The sequence below is a fragment of the Ochlerotatus camptorhynchus genome, unplaced genomic scaffold (assembly GCF_037179485.1).
Source record: "Ochlerotatus camptorhynchus isolate MF236.1 unplaced genomic scaffold, CSIRO-AGI_Acam_v1.1 ptg000250l, whole genome shotgun sequence".
NCBI lineage: Eukaryota > Metazoa > Arthropoda > Insecta > Diptera > Culicidae > Ochlerotatus > Ochlerotatus camptorhynchus.
Window position 1 is genome coordinate 1,653,350 of NW_027040740.1, and position 18,445 is coordinate 1,671,794.

The window sequence follows — 18,445 nt, forward strand, 5'->3', positions numbered from 1 at the left end:
CATCGATAACTTTCCATCTGTCAAATTTTAACCAAAAGTTAAAATAATCCACCAAATGGTTCAGAGCCTTAGGCTGTGAACCATTTGCCGAGTTAAATTTAACTCGTGGTTAAAAGTGACATTTCGAAAGTTATTTTCTATGTTCGAAAATCCCCGTGCTGTCGATCGACCGGTTTTCGACCCACGGTTGTCATAATTTAACTGATGTTGCTCGTGAACATTGCAGAAATGTGGTTTACATCTCACTGCAGTCTGAAAAATTATCGAGAAAATCCACCAAGAAAAATCGACTAAGTCCACGTAAACGGTACCACCACAGACAAACAGACGTAACACTTCATTGTGTATCTTCGTTCACGCATTTAACGGTTGATTTGAATATTATCAGTTCCGCGAACTACTCGCCGCAGCGCTGGCATCGGATCACTTTGACGTTTCTATACATTCTATAGAACTTTTATGCAATATTGTTTGCGAGTTAGCGAGCAAGCTTGTTTTCCGCGAGAAGCCAGAGAGATGTCGTTACTGAGGACCTATGTTTTGAGATACTATGTTTTCAAGAAAAACTTTTTCAAAGTGTTACGTCTGTTTGTTTGTGGTACCACTAAACTTTCATTAGATTGAGGTTAACCCAAGGGGGGGAGGTGGCTGTCAAATACGAACAATCGTCGCCTACCTCGCATAACTGGTTCCAAACGTAAACAAGCCATAAGAAACCTACAGCGTATGTTTACGTTTGGAACCAGTTTCATACAAGATGATCAGTAGGCTGATTTGACAGCACATCCCCCCCCAGGGTTAACCCCGACGGTGCAAAACCTAATAGTAGGGTGCATTTGACTACGGTAAAAATAATTACTTGCTCGTGAGTATTTTCTACTCAAAATTTGAGAATATCTCATATACTCACTAGTAGCTTATTGAACGATAGTAATGAGAAAGTCGAACCTCTCGTTCCGTTTTTGACAACAACAAAAAATGAGAGTGGGATGCAAAACTCAAAATTACGCAAAATTAAGTAAAAAGAACTTCCTTTGGTTTATTTTTTTCCGTCGATCTTGTTTTCCGTGCTAAGCACCAATGCTACCGACGTGCCAGGAAGGCAGCTCCCACACCTGGACCCTACCTATCGACCCATCAACTCATGAACCGGGGACCAACGGCTTTACTTCCCATCCGAAGGAAGGCGTGCTCAGAGATGTTATGCCTCAGAACATCCCGGCGGCGCCGACTGGGATTGAACCCAGGCCTGCTGGGGTGAGAGGTAATCACGCTTACCACTACACCACCGGCGCCGTTAAAAAAGAACTTAAATTAAGGGAAATTTTTTTTCTCTGTGTAAGTTGAGTGTTGAAGGAATGATTTTTATCAGCACTGGATCCAACTAAAAAAGAAATGCAACCATCAAACCAGTGCCAACATTTCAAAGGGGCGTAGTTGCATTTGTAAACAATGGTTTTAGATGTCGATTTCTCGTGAATTAAAGCTCACTCATAAAAATGAATAACAGCAGCAGGTAGATAAATGTAATTTGGAAGGGTGGGCTTTTATTAGCGAGAAATCGACGGCTAAAGCCTTTGTTTACAAAAGCAATTACGCCCTAATTACGTTTAACTCACAAGTGATTCATCAAATGATCGTGCGGACCCTGAATAATGTTGATGCACGGTTTAGCACTACGCCGGTGTAGTTCACGTGAAAACGAAAAAGCCACAAGAATTTAATCCGCCAAGAAAAGCAATGAAAAAATATTAGTGTGATATTTGTTCATCAACTTGAACGTTTTTTTTCTTTTTCGGAAACATTTATCGTTTGTATTAATTACTTTTACATTATTACATATTACTTATATAATATAACAGTTTTTCATATGGCCTAAATGGTGCTTGCTCTTCAACATTGTGGTGCTCCGAAATAAATGTATATGTGACTGAAGGTGAAACGATTTTTGATTACAATTATTTCTGGGTAAAAGATTGTTACCAGGTAGTGTTGGTCCATGCGCATTACGTTGCTGTCGAGTTATTTACGCGTTTATATAGTGATTCCGTCGCTTTTGGCACTTCTCATAAGCAAGATAAATCAATGCAAGGGTAATTAAAATGCCTAAAATGAAAACATTTTTTTATTTCTTAAATTGCTTAAATTACAGTCATTACATTTTCCGGTGGAACGATATAAGTAACTTAAACATGTGAAACAGAATTTATTTACAGAATGGAAGTCAGCAGGTTGCTTTCATTACGGAAAACATATTGAACCGAGCCTGATGGAATGAAGATTTACAATAAATTTTCTTACCAATGGTTATTGCCATTCCAATGCTGATCCATATTATTTCTTCGTTTATCCCTCCGTGGTAGGATCTTCCTGGAATCAAATGATTTAGATAATAACAGTTTCTTAGTTGATCATTTTTTGTTAGGCAGCTTTCAATTGATTATTGTGGAAGTGCTTGCAACTAAGCTAAGGCTAGAAGTAAGTTTCTGAAGGAACGTAGTAAACTAGAAAGAAGAATATTGTCCAAGTATGTGCGCAAAATTTTGTGTATAATAAAATTTCATAAAATAAGTAATTAAATATCTGCAGTATTGTTTATTTGAATTCCCGTCAACGAAGCTTATGTTACTTTTTACTCCTAGGAGCCATGCATTAATTATATCACACTACATTGGTTAAAATAACAAATTTATCAGTTCTACTCCAGATGACGAATGATCACCGCTACATTCTCCGATTTGTATGAAATATAGGATATTTATTTGTTATGGACAATACAAATTAAGTTTATACAAATTGACCTCATTCAATATTTTTTAAATATTTTCCATATGACTTTGTGAAATTTTCAAAATGAACACTTTACATTCGGCAAAAATCGTAGAACATAAAATATCGGTAAAATGTTGGAACCAGTGGTGGCACAAGTACTGGCGTTTAACATTTTTCCTTAACATTATATACTTTTCGCAATGACCATAGTAAAGACACACATAAACATACTGGCAAGCGGCAAAAATGTCGTGAATTTCTGAACTGTTTTCTGCCAGCAACAGAACATTTTCGCACACAGAGCAGCCATTACCAAGCGTAAAAAACTGGACAGTTGATTTCAGGCTTGTTGAAACTCATTCCGCCCGGAAAATATTTTTCGAAATTATGAAATTATTATATACACTTAGAAATAACTACTTTTACGCGAGACGTAATCCATATTGGACGTAAATCTTGGAACGTAAAAAAAACATTTAATGTAAATTTGAGTGTTCTCAAACCGAAACATAAGCAAGTCGACGAAGAGAACGATTGATTGAATTGGTTTTCTCGTTTCTTTCAACTGATTCTTATGTCAAAAAAGCCGCTTACATGTGTCGGTCTCAGGGCACCGAAATTTACATGCCTTTTTCGTAGTGTGTATGTCAAGTTATGACGAGGTGATCCAAGAGACGTTTCTCGGTTTAACTGACAGCTATAGAAATCAAGAGTGTGAGTGATCTGGTGTTAATGGTGCTGAATGTACAGGGTGCGTGACGATTTTTTGCAGTAAATTTCAAATAGTAATTTCTCATGCTTGTGCATCATGATTTAGATATATTTGGCAGCACTGGATAGCTTATACTGTTAGGTGTAAGATTTAAACAAACAATGTTGAGTAAACGTAAAGATGTCGAAACAAGAGAGCAATCTGTCAGCCGTTGTCGCTTTGTTGCGCGCCGGAGTATGCATGAAAGAAATAATTCGGTCGGTAAATGTGTCTGAAAGAACAGTGTATAATATTAAAAAAGGCTTGGGAAAGTGATAAGATGGAGCACCTGCTCATACTGCTAATAAAGCACAGAAATGGCTTACGGAAAATATTTCGTAAATTTAGGAGGAAGAAGTTTGGCCCCAAGCAGTCCCGATATCAATCCGTTGGATTATTTTGTATAGGGCTTCGTCCAACGGGATACCAATAGAACCCCTCACACCACACTTAAGTCGCTAAAAGCTAAAATCAAGGCAGTGATGACATCTATGATTCAAAACATTTTAAAACGTGCGTACTGCAGTTTCCGGAAGCGTCTAACTACAGTCGTCGAAAGGGAAGGCAATTTTTTTGAATAAATTTACTTACAACTTCCATATGTTGCGAAAGAAAATAAATCGCACAAAATTCATTGCTAGAATAACTAACTGGTGTATTTTTTCTCAAATATGCCATTTACTGCAAAAATTCATCACGCACCCTGTAAACATAAATAAAGCAGAAATTCATATGAGAATAAAGGGTGATACGGTCAAAATTTGGTCAATATCAACTTGACGTATTTCTTTCAATTTTGCATTTAAAAAACCTGAACACCCCTCATTTTGAAGGTGTGTGTGTGTAGAATGTTGCTCCTATTTTGATTTTGTAATTCACTCTTCAGTTGTCAAAATGCCGTCCAAGCAAGAAGAGCAGCGTATCAAAATTTTGCTCGCGCATCGCGAAAATCCGAGCTACTCGCACGCAAAGTTGGCAAAATCGCTAAAAGTTGCCAAATCAACCGTTACAAATGTAATTAAAGTGTTTGGGGAACGTTTGTCGACAGCCAGGAAGTCTGGATCGGGGGGAAATCGAAAACCGGAAGCCGCTGAGACGACAAAGAGAGTTGCCGGTAGTTTCAAGCGAAACCCTAACCTCTCTCTCCGAAATGCCGCAAATAAGCTGGGTGTATCGTCTACAACCGTGCATCGAGCCAAAAAACGAGCCGGACTATCGACTTACAAGAAGGTAGTGACTCCAAATCGCGATGATAAACAAAATACGACGGCCAAAGCGCGATCCCGGAGGCTGTACACGACGATGCTGACGAAGTTTGACTGCGTGGTAATGGACGACGAAACCTACGTCAAAGCCGACTACAAGCAGCTTCCGGGACAGGAGTTTTATACGGCAAAAGGAAGGGAAAAGGTAGCAGATGTTTTCAAGCACATGAAACTGTCAAAGTTCGCAAAGAAATATCTGGTTTGGCAAGCCATCTGTACCTGTGGCTTGAAAAGCAGCATTTTCATAGCTTCCGGGACTGTCAACCAAGAAATTTACGTGAAAGAGTGTTTGAATAAACGTCTGCTGCCTTTCCTGAAGAAACACGGTTGTTCCGTACTGTTTTGGCCGGATTTGGCATCTTGCCATTACGGTAAAAAGGCCATGGAGTGGTACGCCGCCAACAACGTGCAGGTGGTTCCCAAGGACAAGAACCCTCCCAACACGCCAGAGCTCCGCCCAATTGAGAAATACTGGGCTATTGTCAAGCGGAACCTAAAGAAGACCAAAAAACTGCTAAGGGCGAGCAGCAGTTCAAGGCAAACTGGCTTTCTGCGGCGAAGAAGGTGGACAAGGTGGCTGTACAAAATCTGATGGCAGGGGTCAAGCGTAAGGCCCGGCAATTCGGATTTGGAAAAGCGGAAGCCTAACTGAATATTTTTCCTGAATTTTATACTAATTGAACTTGAAAAAGAAATTTAATTTGATTTTTTAAATAAACGATTTCACCGATTTACACGCGTTTTCCCTTGACCAAATTTTGACCGTATCACCCTTTAAACTGCCAGTTCTACTGTGATCTGCCAATAGTTCATGGTAAACAAAAAAGTCAGCTGATCGCAATTGTCTCGTGGGCAGCCTTATTAACCTATACCAAATTGCTTTGTGGTGATATCGCTACATTGAGATTATTATGCTTACAGAAGAATAATATAGAACCTATAAACTATTCTTTGCCTCATTAACCAAGATAGACGACGTGAACCACGCGCCCAACTAATTGATAGCCACCGCGACTACTCGTGCCAATATGGATAAATGACGTGACCATGCGTACCAATTACTGCTAGACGTGACCATGTGCTGAATGATTATCAAAGTGATCACAAGGAAGATCATCCGATCCACCAATATAACAACCACAGGGAACACCAACAGGTACCAGTAATAATCACCCATGGTTCAAGGAACGTGTATCATCAAACCCAATTCAGAAATAAAAAGTAATAAGAAGCATACGGGGGCGACCCCGGCGTAGTGGTTAACATCCATACCTCTCACGCCAAAGTCACGAGTTCAAATCTCACCTCCGGACAAGTCACGAATGACCCAAGAGTGTTAAAATGACTATAATAAAAAAAATAATAATAAGAAGCATATTTTTGCCTGAATAAAGTCTTATTATGCATGCAATGTTTGTTTGGATATGTCTGCTGGATACACTCAGAGAACTCTTGGAGACGATCATCCCAAACAGGCTGACGAAATGCACGTAGAGTGAGCACGGATTGTCAGAGAAGTAGGTTATGTAAAGGGAGAGCATTGGTGGATGAAATTCGAATAGTGGTCGACAGAGCCGAGAAGGCGTCTAAATAGAAGTGGACAATGTAGTATAAAATGAGGGTTCCTGGCTACCTGTATAGGATCCTGAGGATTTACTTCCAGAACCGGGTTCTGGTCTACTACACAGACATAGTTCAGAGATCGATTAGGATCACGGCGAGAGTTCCACAAGGCGCTATCCTTGATCCGACGCTATGAAACGGGATGTAAAACGGCGTGCTAACGCTGAAGCTGACCAAAGGAATTGAGATCGTCGACATTCCGGACGACGTCGTCTTGACGGTAACAGTAGAGACGCTGGAAGAGGTGGAAATATTTGCGACCGAGGCGATCGACATGATTGGTAATTGGATGCAACGAGCGAAGCTGCAGATAACCCACTACAAAACGGAAGTGCTATTAGCGTTAGCGTTGTTATGATATACTTCGTAGATTGGATACTAGCGACACTCACGTCTCTTCTGAAATTCTCAGTTAGACTACTTTCAGGAATAATGCTGGGGAGTAAACATTGGTTCCAATCTAAAAGCATGACTATCGCTATTCCCGGCCACGCCCATCTTTACCATAACTAGGGATAGGGAAGGAAATGTTGATGTAGTACTTACTTAACGAGAGGCCACCGACTTAGCGACACCCTCATAAGTGCTACGGAGTTGGAGGGTTGGGTAGGGTATTCGGTTAGGATTCACCTCAAGTTGGCGATGCAACCAAAAGTATGTATTGTTTATTTGTTGTTTATTTAATCTCTCGATAGCCGGCTATCGAAAGAACATATTCATTTTGTTTAGTGATCATAAAAGAGTTTTTTTCTAGAGAGCTTGGGATTTAACCCATGATTTTCTGCTCAGTAAGCAGAACCGATCCCTCCAGGGTTATCGAGCATCTCAGAACCATAACGCTTCGCGACAATACAGGACTACGTTTTCGCTTGATATGCAAATAGTTAATGTTCAATATCAATGTGGTTAATGTTCAATATCAAATATACAAATGATGGTGGCGATTTATTGTGCTGTGGAAGAGCTTGGGGTTAAATTCATTATTTTCTGCTCAGTAAGCAAAATCGATCCCTCCAGGGTCATCGAGCATCTCATAATCCACAACCAGGAATCTCAAAACCATTAGACGCTATAATGATACTCTGCACATGTTAGACACAAAAAGAGACCAAAAAGCAAGCGTCCGACTCACAAAACCTGCCAAATCCACTTGCAGTCACAATCAACGAATCGCGAGCGCTCACGAATCATAAAACACTCTGAAAGCGAAATTGACAGGCTCTATGCGTCAAACACCGGCCCTCCAATCTCCTCCCGCATCCAACAACACAAACCTCCACTGCAAAATTTAACGAATAAAACTCCGAAAATCACTCATCTATAACAAGTGAGTGGAAACACTGCATGCAACCATTCTTCATGAAACACTTTTTCTGTCTATCTTTCTATTAGGCCTGTGGACATGCGTTAGCTTCGAAACTTCTAACCAAACTGGGAAAATTTTCAGATCACAAAAAAAAACTGGAAAAAAAAACTTTCAAAGTTAATTACAAGTAAAATAAATATTGATTATTTTTCGCAAAAACGAGCAAGTAATATTAAATCTCTTGTATCGTATGCTAGTGCTAATTGACTGTAACAAAAATAATATGCTTAAAGAAAATAAAATATTAATAAAATTATATGCAAAATTCACTAGATCATAACTTTATTGGTGAGAAGTTTCTAATAAGCCCTCCCAGTGCCTCTGTATACAGAACAAATCTGATACTATAATCAGAATTGCTCAGTCTGCATGAAGCAGCCGATTTCATCAAGGAAGTTCTATTAACAACCAAGAATTAATCGTTTGAGGCATACTGAAGCATTAAGAAGGTGATATGTGTCACTATAGGAAATCATCATCGTTGCAAATATAAAGAAATTAAACATAACCCTTTGCTTCAGTACCGTCAACCTCCATGTCCATGGGGAGGGCACTACAAAACGGAAGTGCTATTGGTCAGTAACTGTATAGCAGTGCATAGGGCAGAAATCATCGTCGGTGTGTACGCCATAGCCTCGAAGCGCGAGTGACGATCGACGATCGGCTTAGCTTTATTAGCCACGTCAAATCCGCCGACGAGATGGCGGTGAAGGCCATCAACGCGGTAACCATGCCGAACCTTTCGGGACCAAGTAGTAGCAATAGACGGCTAGTGTATCTACATTGATACTGAGGTATGGAGGTTAGCCTGGGTTGCAGCGTTGGAAACCAAGCAGAATTTAAGGAAACTGAGCAGTACGTACCGGCTCATGGCCAAGCGAGTCCTGAGTGCGTACATAACCATATCGTCGGAAGCAGTATGCATTATCGCCGGAATGATCCATATCGGTATCACCTTGGTGGAGGAAAGCGAATGTTATAAGCGGAGAGAAACCAGAGGAGTACGGAAAGTTGTGAGAGCGGAGCCGATGGCCAACTAGCAACAGGAATGGGACTCGGCGGAGAACAGTAGATGGATCCATCGAGTAGTTCTGATTATTTCGACCTGGGTAAACAAGATGCATGGAGAGATAAACTTCCACCTGACGCAGTTCCTGTGTGGTCATGGTTGCTTCAGGAAGTACCTGCATCGGTTCAGACATGCAACGTCACCCCACTGTCCGGAGTATGGAAATGTAGAAGAAACGCTGGAGCCAACAACCGGCTGAACCACCAGGAAGCGCTAAACATCAGTCCCCTAATAAAAATCTTAAAAATTAGAATCATTTTAATCCCACAACATTGGAACCCACAAACAATCATTAACTACCAGTAAATCAAATTTTTTGAACTTTTTGAACTCTGTGTGTAAGAAGAGCAAAAAATGTGCGAAACGGGGAGGTGGACTGAATTAATATTTATTTCCATGTAACGTATTTAACGGTTGCCCCCTTTCTGAATTTCATTATTATATATTTATTAGCAAACCATTTTATGTATTATTACAGTCCCTTTAACACAGTTTACTAAACTGATTTCATAACAGAACAGGAAACTGATTTCATAACAGAACAGAAAGATTTGTGTGTAAGTATAAAAAAAAGGTTACAATCTGTTAAATTTTATTTTACCTCCACCGCGATAATTTGAAGAATATCCGATATTCCCTGTTCCTGCTACGCGACCAACAGCCATTACTGTTATTGACCGTATAATGAAGCTTGTGCCGTCTGAAAATAAAACCATATTATCAATATTTATAAATAAATTTATCGTTTCAATATTGGTATTTAGTGCTTGTATTTAATAAAAAACATAAAAAAAAAACTCGTTCGGTAACTGAAATTGTCAAATGTATTCGAAGTTCATCGATGAGCATCTGACTGTTCTAGATATTTTGATGTTGCACAATTTAGATAGTTTAGTGTCCTTTAACTGAAGATTGTGGCTTTCAGTTAAAAGACATTTCCAGGGGGACCCTGTCAACCACATATACATGCACTATAGATACTATAGATTCCATAGATAAGCGAAGGAAAAGTATAATCACAGACAAGCAGACGTAACTCTTCATTGTGTATCTTCGTTCATGCATTTAACGGTTGATTTGAATATTATCAGTTCCGCGAACTACTCGCCGCAGCGCTGGCATCGGATCACTTTGACGTTTCTATATATTCTATAGAACTTTTATGCAATATTGTTTACGAGTTAGCGAGCAAGCTTGTTTTCCGCGAGAAGCCAGAGAGATGTCGTTACTGAGGTTATATGTTTTGAGATACTATGTTTTCAAGAACAAGTTTTTCAAAGAGTTACGTCTGTTTGTCTGTGGTATAATGTACACGAAACGAAAATCAATTATTTAATTCATGTGTTTCACTTATACATTTTTGCCAAAGCATCAGCCTTATACATTCCATAAGACAAACCCCATAGGTCCCATTAGAATGCTTAAAAGGTATGTGTGACCGCTTATACATTTCATTTGACACATGATCTTTATTAACTTTTTGCAAGGCGTCTGCTTATTAGTTGACTTATACAATTTATGAATAATCAGCAATGGAAATTTGCCAAAAGGTATAAGGAGATTTCTATCCGTGATAGTCAAACTAACTGTCAGTTAGGCTGTGAATCATTTGCCGAGTTAAATTTAACTCGTGGTTAAAAGTGACATTTCGAAAGTTATTTCTTATGTTCGAAAATCCCCGTGCTGTCGATCGACCGGTTTTCGAGCCACGGTCGTCAAAATTTAACTTCTTGTCTGTCAGAAGTAACCACGCTCGGATAGCAGGGTTAATCGATAACTTTTCATCTGTCAAATTTTAACCAAAAGTTAAAATAATCCACCAAATGGTTCAGAGCCTTAGTGTAGCCAAACGAGCATGACGTCATCATGGTGTTGTTTGAGGGAGAAGTATTGTAATATAATGAGCACAAAACGCTTTCCACTCTCCACATTCCGATTCATTTCGCGGACAACGGAAGAAGGAAAGATAAAGCAAACCATTCCTCGATACATTGTTGCAAAGATTTGCTTTGCACTTCATTTTGAACTTTTACCTAGACTTTTACGCACGAAACAAAACAAAACTGCACAACGAAGAGCTCTATGATGGCATGAATTTTTTTCACAGATGCCAGTTAAGATCATTTATTTTTCATGGTTGCCAAAACAACTTTTTGTACCTCAGCTTATCTATGGAATCTATAGCACATATATGTCTGTGTCTATAGTATCTATAAGATGCACCGTAGCTCACATAATTTTCACATTTTTGGACAATCTGACACTTCAGGCATAACATTTGATAACGGCACAAAAGCATGTGTAAACAAACATTCTAAGGCCCTTTACACGCGAACCAAAGTACGCCCACCCAAACCAATACCACTTTCGGAAAGGTGATAGTTGGCCCTATCCGATGATATTGTTGGTTTGCGTGAGCGTACTTTGGTTCGCGTGGAAAGGGCCTTAGAAAGTTTGTTTACAAATGCTTTTGTGCCGTTAACAAATGTTATGACTGACTTTTGAGCAAAACTGACGGAGGTACGACAGAACAAAACAGCTTACACTTTCAAACTTGCATCGCAGTGGTGAATGCTAGAAAAAGTAGTCTTTTGCAGTCATCCTAACCCCTATATTCATCACATTAATGTGAGCTACGACGAAATTCTTGATTGTTGCCCCCGTGGACATTTCAGTTGAGGTTTACTGGGGGAAATGTGATCAAAAAAATAGAACAGAAAACACTGTGCAACACGAGTTTCTAGGACAAAATAATTTGCTCTAACGCTTCACGTTTGGTGATACTCTCTTTATGAATTAAGGTATTTTTCCTCGAACTTAGCTGCATACTTCCAAACCGAAGGATGTTACGGTGTTGTTGTTGAAGATTTTTTTTTTGTAAAAAATGACTAGAAACATTTTTCTACAACATTTGAAAACGAAAGCTCGGTGTTTTACCCCTCGCTTAGATTATTTTTCAAATTGGGTACCTCCTAAAATCATGAAAACAATAGAAAATCACAGTAAACAGTCATATACGTGATGATACCACAGACAAACAGACGTAACACTTTGAAAAAGTTTTTCTTGAAAACATAGTATCTCAAAACATAGGTCCTCAGTAACGACATATCTCTGGCTTCTCGCGGAAAACAAGCTTGCTCGCTAACTCACAAACAATATTGCATAAAAGTTCTATAGAATGTATAGAAACGTCAAAGTGATCCGATGCCAGCGCTGCGGCGAGTAGTTCGCGGAACTGATAATATTCAAATCAACCGTTAAATGCGTGAACGAAGATACACAATGAAGTGTTACGTCTGTTTGTCTGTGATGATACGTTGATATTTCTGTATGGTAGTAATAAACTCATGAGATTGAAAAACTCTAAATCCTATATTCTATTTTTTTATTTTATGGTTACATATATTGTTTAATTTTAAACCATAAATGGATGTTCATCAGTGCAATCGCTCATTACAGCTAAAATGTTATTGTTCGGAATTATGAAACTATGAGATATTACAACTTCTCTTCTTGCCACTTACATTTAATAAAATATTGTTATATTATCTCATACTTCTTGATAGAGCTGGAATTAGGGCATAACAGCATAAACATATGACTTCTCTCGATGATTTCTCGAAACTCAACGCACGCCTACACAAACCAACATAACCAACGGGAAGGGGAAAAAATAATTTACGATAATACGATAAATGAGGAGGAGATGAAAGTATAGAATTGATAGTTCCGTTTAGAGTACGGCAGTGTGAAAATTGCATATAGAGAGTAGACAGCGAGCTAGGACAACTTTTAGGAAGGTACAAACGGAACAATCAATTCTATACTTTCATCTCCTCCTTATCTATCGTATAAAAATTACCACTTCAGTCTGTTATTTGAAATAAGCATCTTCTACTACGTAAATTGTTGACTTCACGCAGAAGTAATACTAATACATATAGACAAAGTACATAACTCTGGATGGGAGCATACCATCAATTACTGTCATTGGTCGAAAGGTACAGTAGCAGCATCAACCCCACCCGTGTCCCCTCAAGATCGTCAAGTCGACGATGACAGGAGCACATACCGTGGTAGGGGTAACAATAGCTGCAATTTCCAAACCTACGACTGGATGCCTTCCTTCAAATAACAACTGGAGTGCTGTAAAAATCGGTAGAACTGTTTCAAACACATCGTTGGTACTTGAGCGGTCGGCGATCATCTCTTTTTGCCAGTGGTGGCGGGGAGAGGGGGGGGGGGGATATCCCTCACCATCCCTCTCCAAAGGGAGATTTTGGTAAAGAGAGATGATAAAACCGATTTGAACCTTCCTTAAAAGTTGTCCTAGCTCGCTGTCTACTCTCTATATGCAATTTTCACACTGCCGTACTCTAAACGGAACTATCAATTCTATACTTTCATCTCCTCCTCATTTATCGTATAAAAATTACCACTTCAGTCTGTTATTTGAAATTAGCATCTTCAACTATGTAAATCGTTGACTTCACGCAGAAGTAATACTAAACATATAGTCAAAGGTCTATATTTTTATTATTAAGTGGTCAATTTGTCGTTGGATTGCGGTATACTGGGGGGAGTGGGACTTCGGGGTAAGCGGGACCAATGGCTTGTGTGGCATAAATCTTATTATTGTTATCTGATTTCCACTAGAATGTGAAAGATTGTCTAGCTGGAAGAAATTTGGCTTTAACGATATTTTACAAGTTTCTCATTATGGAATCTTGAATTCAACTTTAATCTTCCAACGCTGAAATTTATTTATGGCAATTATAATAACTCGTTTAATATATTTCTCATAAAATAATTGTGACATTATGAGGTTGTCTAATAGAATAATCATAAATCTCACTTACCACACTTAATTAACAGCCGTGGGTTAAGTGGGACTACAAGAGAAATGAAGTTTTGAAGAAGCATTTGGGCTAAATATAACTTGTATGCGCCCTTAGAATATTATCAACTCATTCAAACATTTTCTCGATTTTGGAAATATGACAATTTTACACAGTTTAGGAGTATTTTTATTAGACTGGCCTACATATATATCGGAGAACTTTTTATCATTTTTTTCAACGGGCAAACCCCCAGACTTGTGCCATTAGGTGAGAAAACCACTCTTTGAAAATTTCAGCTCATTCGGATGTAACACAAGCTGGCGGTTTTGGCTTAAAGTTTGTATTGCGGATTTCACACCTGATATATATTACTGTGCAATTATTTTTTGCACAGGAGTCTAATTTGGTGCAAAATGCGCAATATAGGGATTTTTTTTTAAATATGCGGATAAATAACATCCCTTCACTCTTTCGTGTATAAGACTGGTTCCGCATACTCATTTGAGCTCAGAATATCAGAACATGTAGCTTAGTCTATAAGAAACTACTTTGAAGAAGACAGCATCATGATTGAAGTTAGTATTATGGAGATATTCATCCTTGAGTTTATATGTGCATTTTGTTCGTCTATTGCAACAAAATCCAGGCAACGTATTAACTAGATTAATACCACTAAAAAAATAAAAGTTCATATTTTCCACAGGCCGACATCCAGACTCGTGTCAGTAGGTGAGATAACCACTCTCTGAATGTTTCAGCTGTTTTTGACGTTACACGGGCTGGTGCTTTTGGTTTAATGTTTATATAGGATGTATCCACGTTTATGCCTGATTTTTGTACCATAGTTGAAACAATTAAAAGTAACCCTAAATTTTTATTGAATATTTAAAAACTGTGATAAATGTCCTAAAAGAATTGATCAAGAGTTTATGATCTGAGTAGCTCAAAATGATTAATGGTGTGCGAAAATATTGCGTTACGTTACAATGTTTTGCATTTATCAACTACACTACTCAACAATTATTTACAAACATTTCGAGCTACTCAAACCAAAAACTCTTCAATAATTCTTTTAGGAAATTTAATGCACTTTCCAAATCTGCAAAAAATATTTGGGGATCCTTCTATGTTTTAATCAGTTATAGTACAACAACTGTAGAAAAAACAGGCAAAACGTTGTAACGTCACGTAGAATGTGTCGAATTCAACCCAATTTTGAATTATATAACACTTAATTGCGCTAATATACATTAAATTTCAGAAACACAAAATAAAAGTGCCGGCCGCCTTCATACACAATGTTTGTTTTTGTTGTTTATGTTCGCATTCCACCTGTTGACTAGCCAAAATGTATTTTGGAAAATTAATTATACTGTTACAAAGAACTCTAGATCATTTAATTTGTTCAAGAGTTGATTGTTTCAATAATCCATAGTTCACTACCAAAAGTGATAGAAAGGTTATTATTATTGTTTTTATGGTTTTATATGATGGATTAAAATGTCTGGAGCTTATTTAATGAAGAGTGTATATTGGTTAGCATTGAAAATCTTGCTTTAAATCGTATGAACACAGAAATATTTACAACTTCCTTATCATTTATGACTGGATTGAACATGGTCAGATATAATTGATGTGTCTTCTTGATTTTTAAACTTAAATTTTTAACCTAAAATGCATGCACTAATATCGGTGCCGTAAAATTTTTTTGGTGATGTCCAATACGAGTCCTGTTTACTTAGCAATCCTTTTCAACGATAGCTAAAATATTGGCCGTATGTATGTTAATGCATCACAACGGTATCAACTATACAAACCCAACAAAATGAATTTGAAGTATGACCAAATGTGCTGTGTACACATCCTATGAATCATTTCTACTCGGTGTATTCAGAAATTTTCATTACCATCATATCCTTCAAAATAACTTATACATTTTAGAATGCTTATTGATGAATCACGGTTTTACGACACATTTCAGCTGTTTTCAAACCATACGCTTGTTTTTTATTGTTTACATTCATATTGATTTATAGGTAAACCGTACCTTAATTACAACTTATCCAAAATTTGTTGATAGTTTTGAGAATTTCAACGATGGTTTACATTGCACTTGCAGTATGAATCGGTGTATCAATTAATTAAACATACTTGTTCACCCTATCCAGAACGAAGAATCAAATTATTAGCCACTTGTTAAGGTATGAAATTGATCTCCCATGCGTATACCGAATTTTTACCACACCTATGTGAGACGTCAAACACGTTGGAAAACTGGGAGAAAATCTGAGAAGAAGGATGCTGTGACAGAATTGTTGTTGTTAGTTATGACGTAATTTTGTGTATTGCGCAGTATGCATGTTCTTATCATGTCATGTTCAAAGTAAATCCTGTAGGTTTTTCATGTTATGAAGGAAAAGCGTAAAATAGCAATGCTTTGAATGGTCGGTTTGAAATAATTATTTTATACTAAATATTGTAATCAACGAGTCCAAAAAATGTAATAGTTGATATTCCAATCTTCCTCCTTGCAGAGGCGAATGAATGATGCGAATTTTTTTTAATGTGAATCAGGTTTAATTAGCAATTCCGCAATAACCGTCTTCTGCGCACTTTTTCGTTATGAGCCAAGGAATAAGTGCGCCGAAGACATAAAAACGATTCAACGTAAAAGTGCACTTTATCAGTGTTTCCGCACTTTTCGTTGTACTTATAATGAATAAGATCAGAAAGAAGGGTCAACTTTACTGCCCTACCCCCCCCCCCCCACGGCTTTTGTATTGAGGTCCCCAATAGCTGTGCTAAGCAATGATGCCATATATACAGACTTCTGTACACGAAAAAAGTGGTCACCCTTTTTTAATTGTATCCAAAAAATATCAAATGAAATATTTCGTGAAGCTATAATTAATGCAATAACTAGTTAATATTTGTAACTATTTTTATATCTAATGAGATTAGAAAAATCGTTATTATAATTAATACTACAAGGGTTCAAAAAAGATAGTGTCCACCTTTATCGTGTACAAAAGTCTGTATATCTGGCATCGTTGATGCTAAGTTATATCAAATTTGGTAGTGATATTACAAAAATAATACACATTCAGCATGATGTATTTTTAGATTAAAGATACTGAAAACTAACAGCTTAGCTTAGTTTAGCTTAGGCTGACTGCATTATCTATGGTTTGGTTGCTAAATACTCCGTGATTGATCAGAGTCAGTTGCACACTTAATCAACTGGATGGGGCTGGGAGTTACCATCAATTCTCATTGTACATGTTCACATGATGTACATGATCACAAATTACGTAATGTTAAAAAGGTAGTTTACTCTCCCCTCCCCAATTTAAGCTCTCCCAGGTGTAACACGCAAAAATGATTTTTTTTCTCAAGCAAGAGAAGGCGTAAATCACATTTATAATTGATAATATAAAAGGTATGTATCTTTTTTTAGAAACCTACAATTAATGAAACCTCACTATGGATCACTGTCTGTCTCGATCCTGCAAGTCTCGAACCTGTGAAAGTCTCTCCCTGTGAAATAATCAAGCCCTAGATCTTGTATTTGTTTTACTTTTATCTATTGTGTAGTTGTTTTTTATTCCTTGCTGTTGGAACTATTTAAAGGATTTCTTTGATTTTTTTCAATAATTTCCTCGAATCTTCTTGGATTTTAATTTTTTTCAGATTTGTGTTTTCTTATCTATAGTTTTCTACATCAAACTTTTTTGCAATATAATGCGGATTACAAACCTATTTTGGAATTCTCATGAAAATGCCCATGGATGTTTTTAATTCATCTTCTCATGAAACCATCCCTATAATTGCTCTGTAAGTCTCTTCAAAAATCGCTTCGTTTGAAATTCTTTTTAGAATTTTCTGTGAATTCCATTGAAAATGTCCTGAATTCTTGGAATCCACTTGAATTTTTTCTCAGAATTTCCAGAAACTCTCCACTAAATTTCCTGGGTATACTCTTCAGTGTTCCTAAGAAGTAACCCACAGAAGTTCATATTCAGAATTCCCTTTGAATCCTCCTTAAAATACTCTTCACAATTCTTATATATTCTATAGAACTATTTTCAGATTCACCTTGAAATTCAAGTCAGAAACTGCCGATGATGCCGAAAAGTTTTCGAAAGATTTTATTGTTTTATAGTGTGCATGCGCCTGAAAATTAAAGCTTCTTTTCTTGCTGACATTACTGGTCTCCCCATGCCTCTAATGTCGGTAATGACATCGGATGTCGCTAGTTAGGCTAGCAACCTTCGGTTCAGTGTTGGTGCCACTACCGAACTAACAATTACCTATTGACGAAATGTCTTCTTGAGGATTTTATTCAACTGCATAATAATACTTGTACTATTTTCAAAAAAAATCAACTACAATGTTGAACCACCGACAAATCGACATGAAACTTAAACTTAACTCTTGATCGAGAATCCATAACGGTGGATTCAAATTGTGCAGCGATCCCATCTGTCAAAACCATAGAAATTTTTATCTAGATAAAAATAATTTGCCCGGAATATATTAGACACCAACCAACTCATACAGTTTGTATGCGTGTTCGTGGCTAGGATACAAAATTTTCGCGAACACGGCGGCAGATGTCAGTTTTGTGCTTTGATCATAAATTTGATGATACTTTGTATAATCATTCATGTCGGTTTGTCGGTGATTGAACTGCTTGGTGTTGTGTAAGGTATATCGATATGCTTTTATTCGACTACACCCAACATTGTAACAGAG

At 37.6% G+C, this 18,445-nt stretch overlaps 1 protein-coding gene across 1 annotated transcript; it reads right to left on the reverse strand.

The window, feature by feature from the left end:
* Positions 1-1,816: 1,816 nt before the first annotated feature.
* Positions 1,817-15,957, reverse strand: LOC135704866 (uncharacterized). The gene is made up of 5 exons (XM_065226381.1): positions 15,920-15,957; positions 15,738-15,850; positions 9,448-9,546; positions 2,302-2,370; positions 1,817-2,106 (listed from the first exon to the last, which is right to left on the reverse strand). Exons 3-5 carry the CDS (start codon positions 9,509-9,511, stop codon positions 2,027-2,029), a joined length of 213 nt encoding a protein of 70 aa, XP_065082453.1. The 5' UTR covers positions 9,512-9,546; positions 15,738-15,850; positions 15,920-15,957; the 3' UTR covers positions 1,817-2,026.
* Between the last annotated feature and the right edge of the window lie 2,488 nt (positions 15,958-18,445).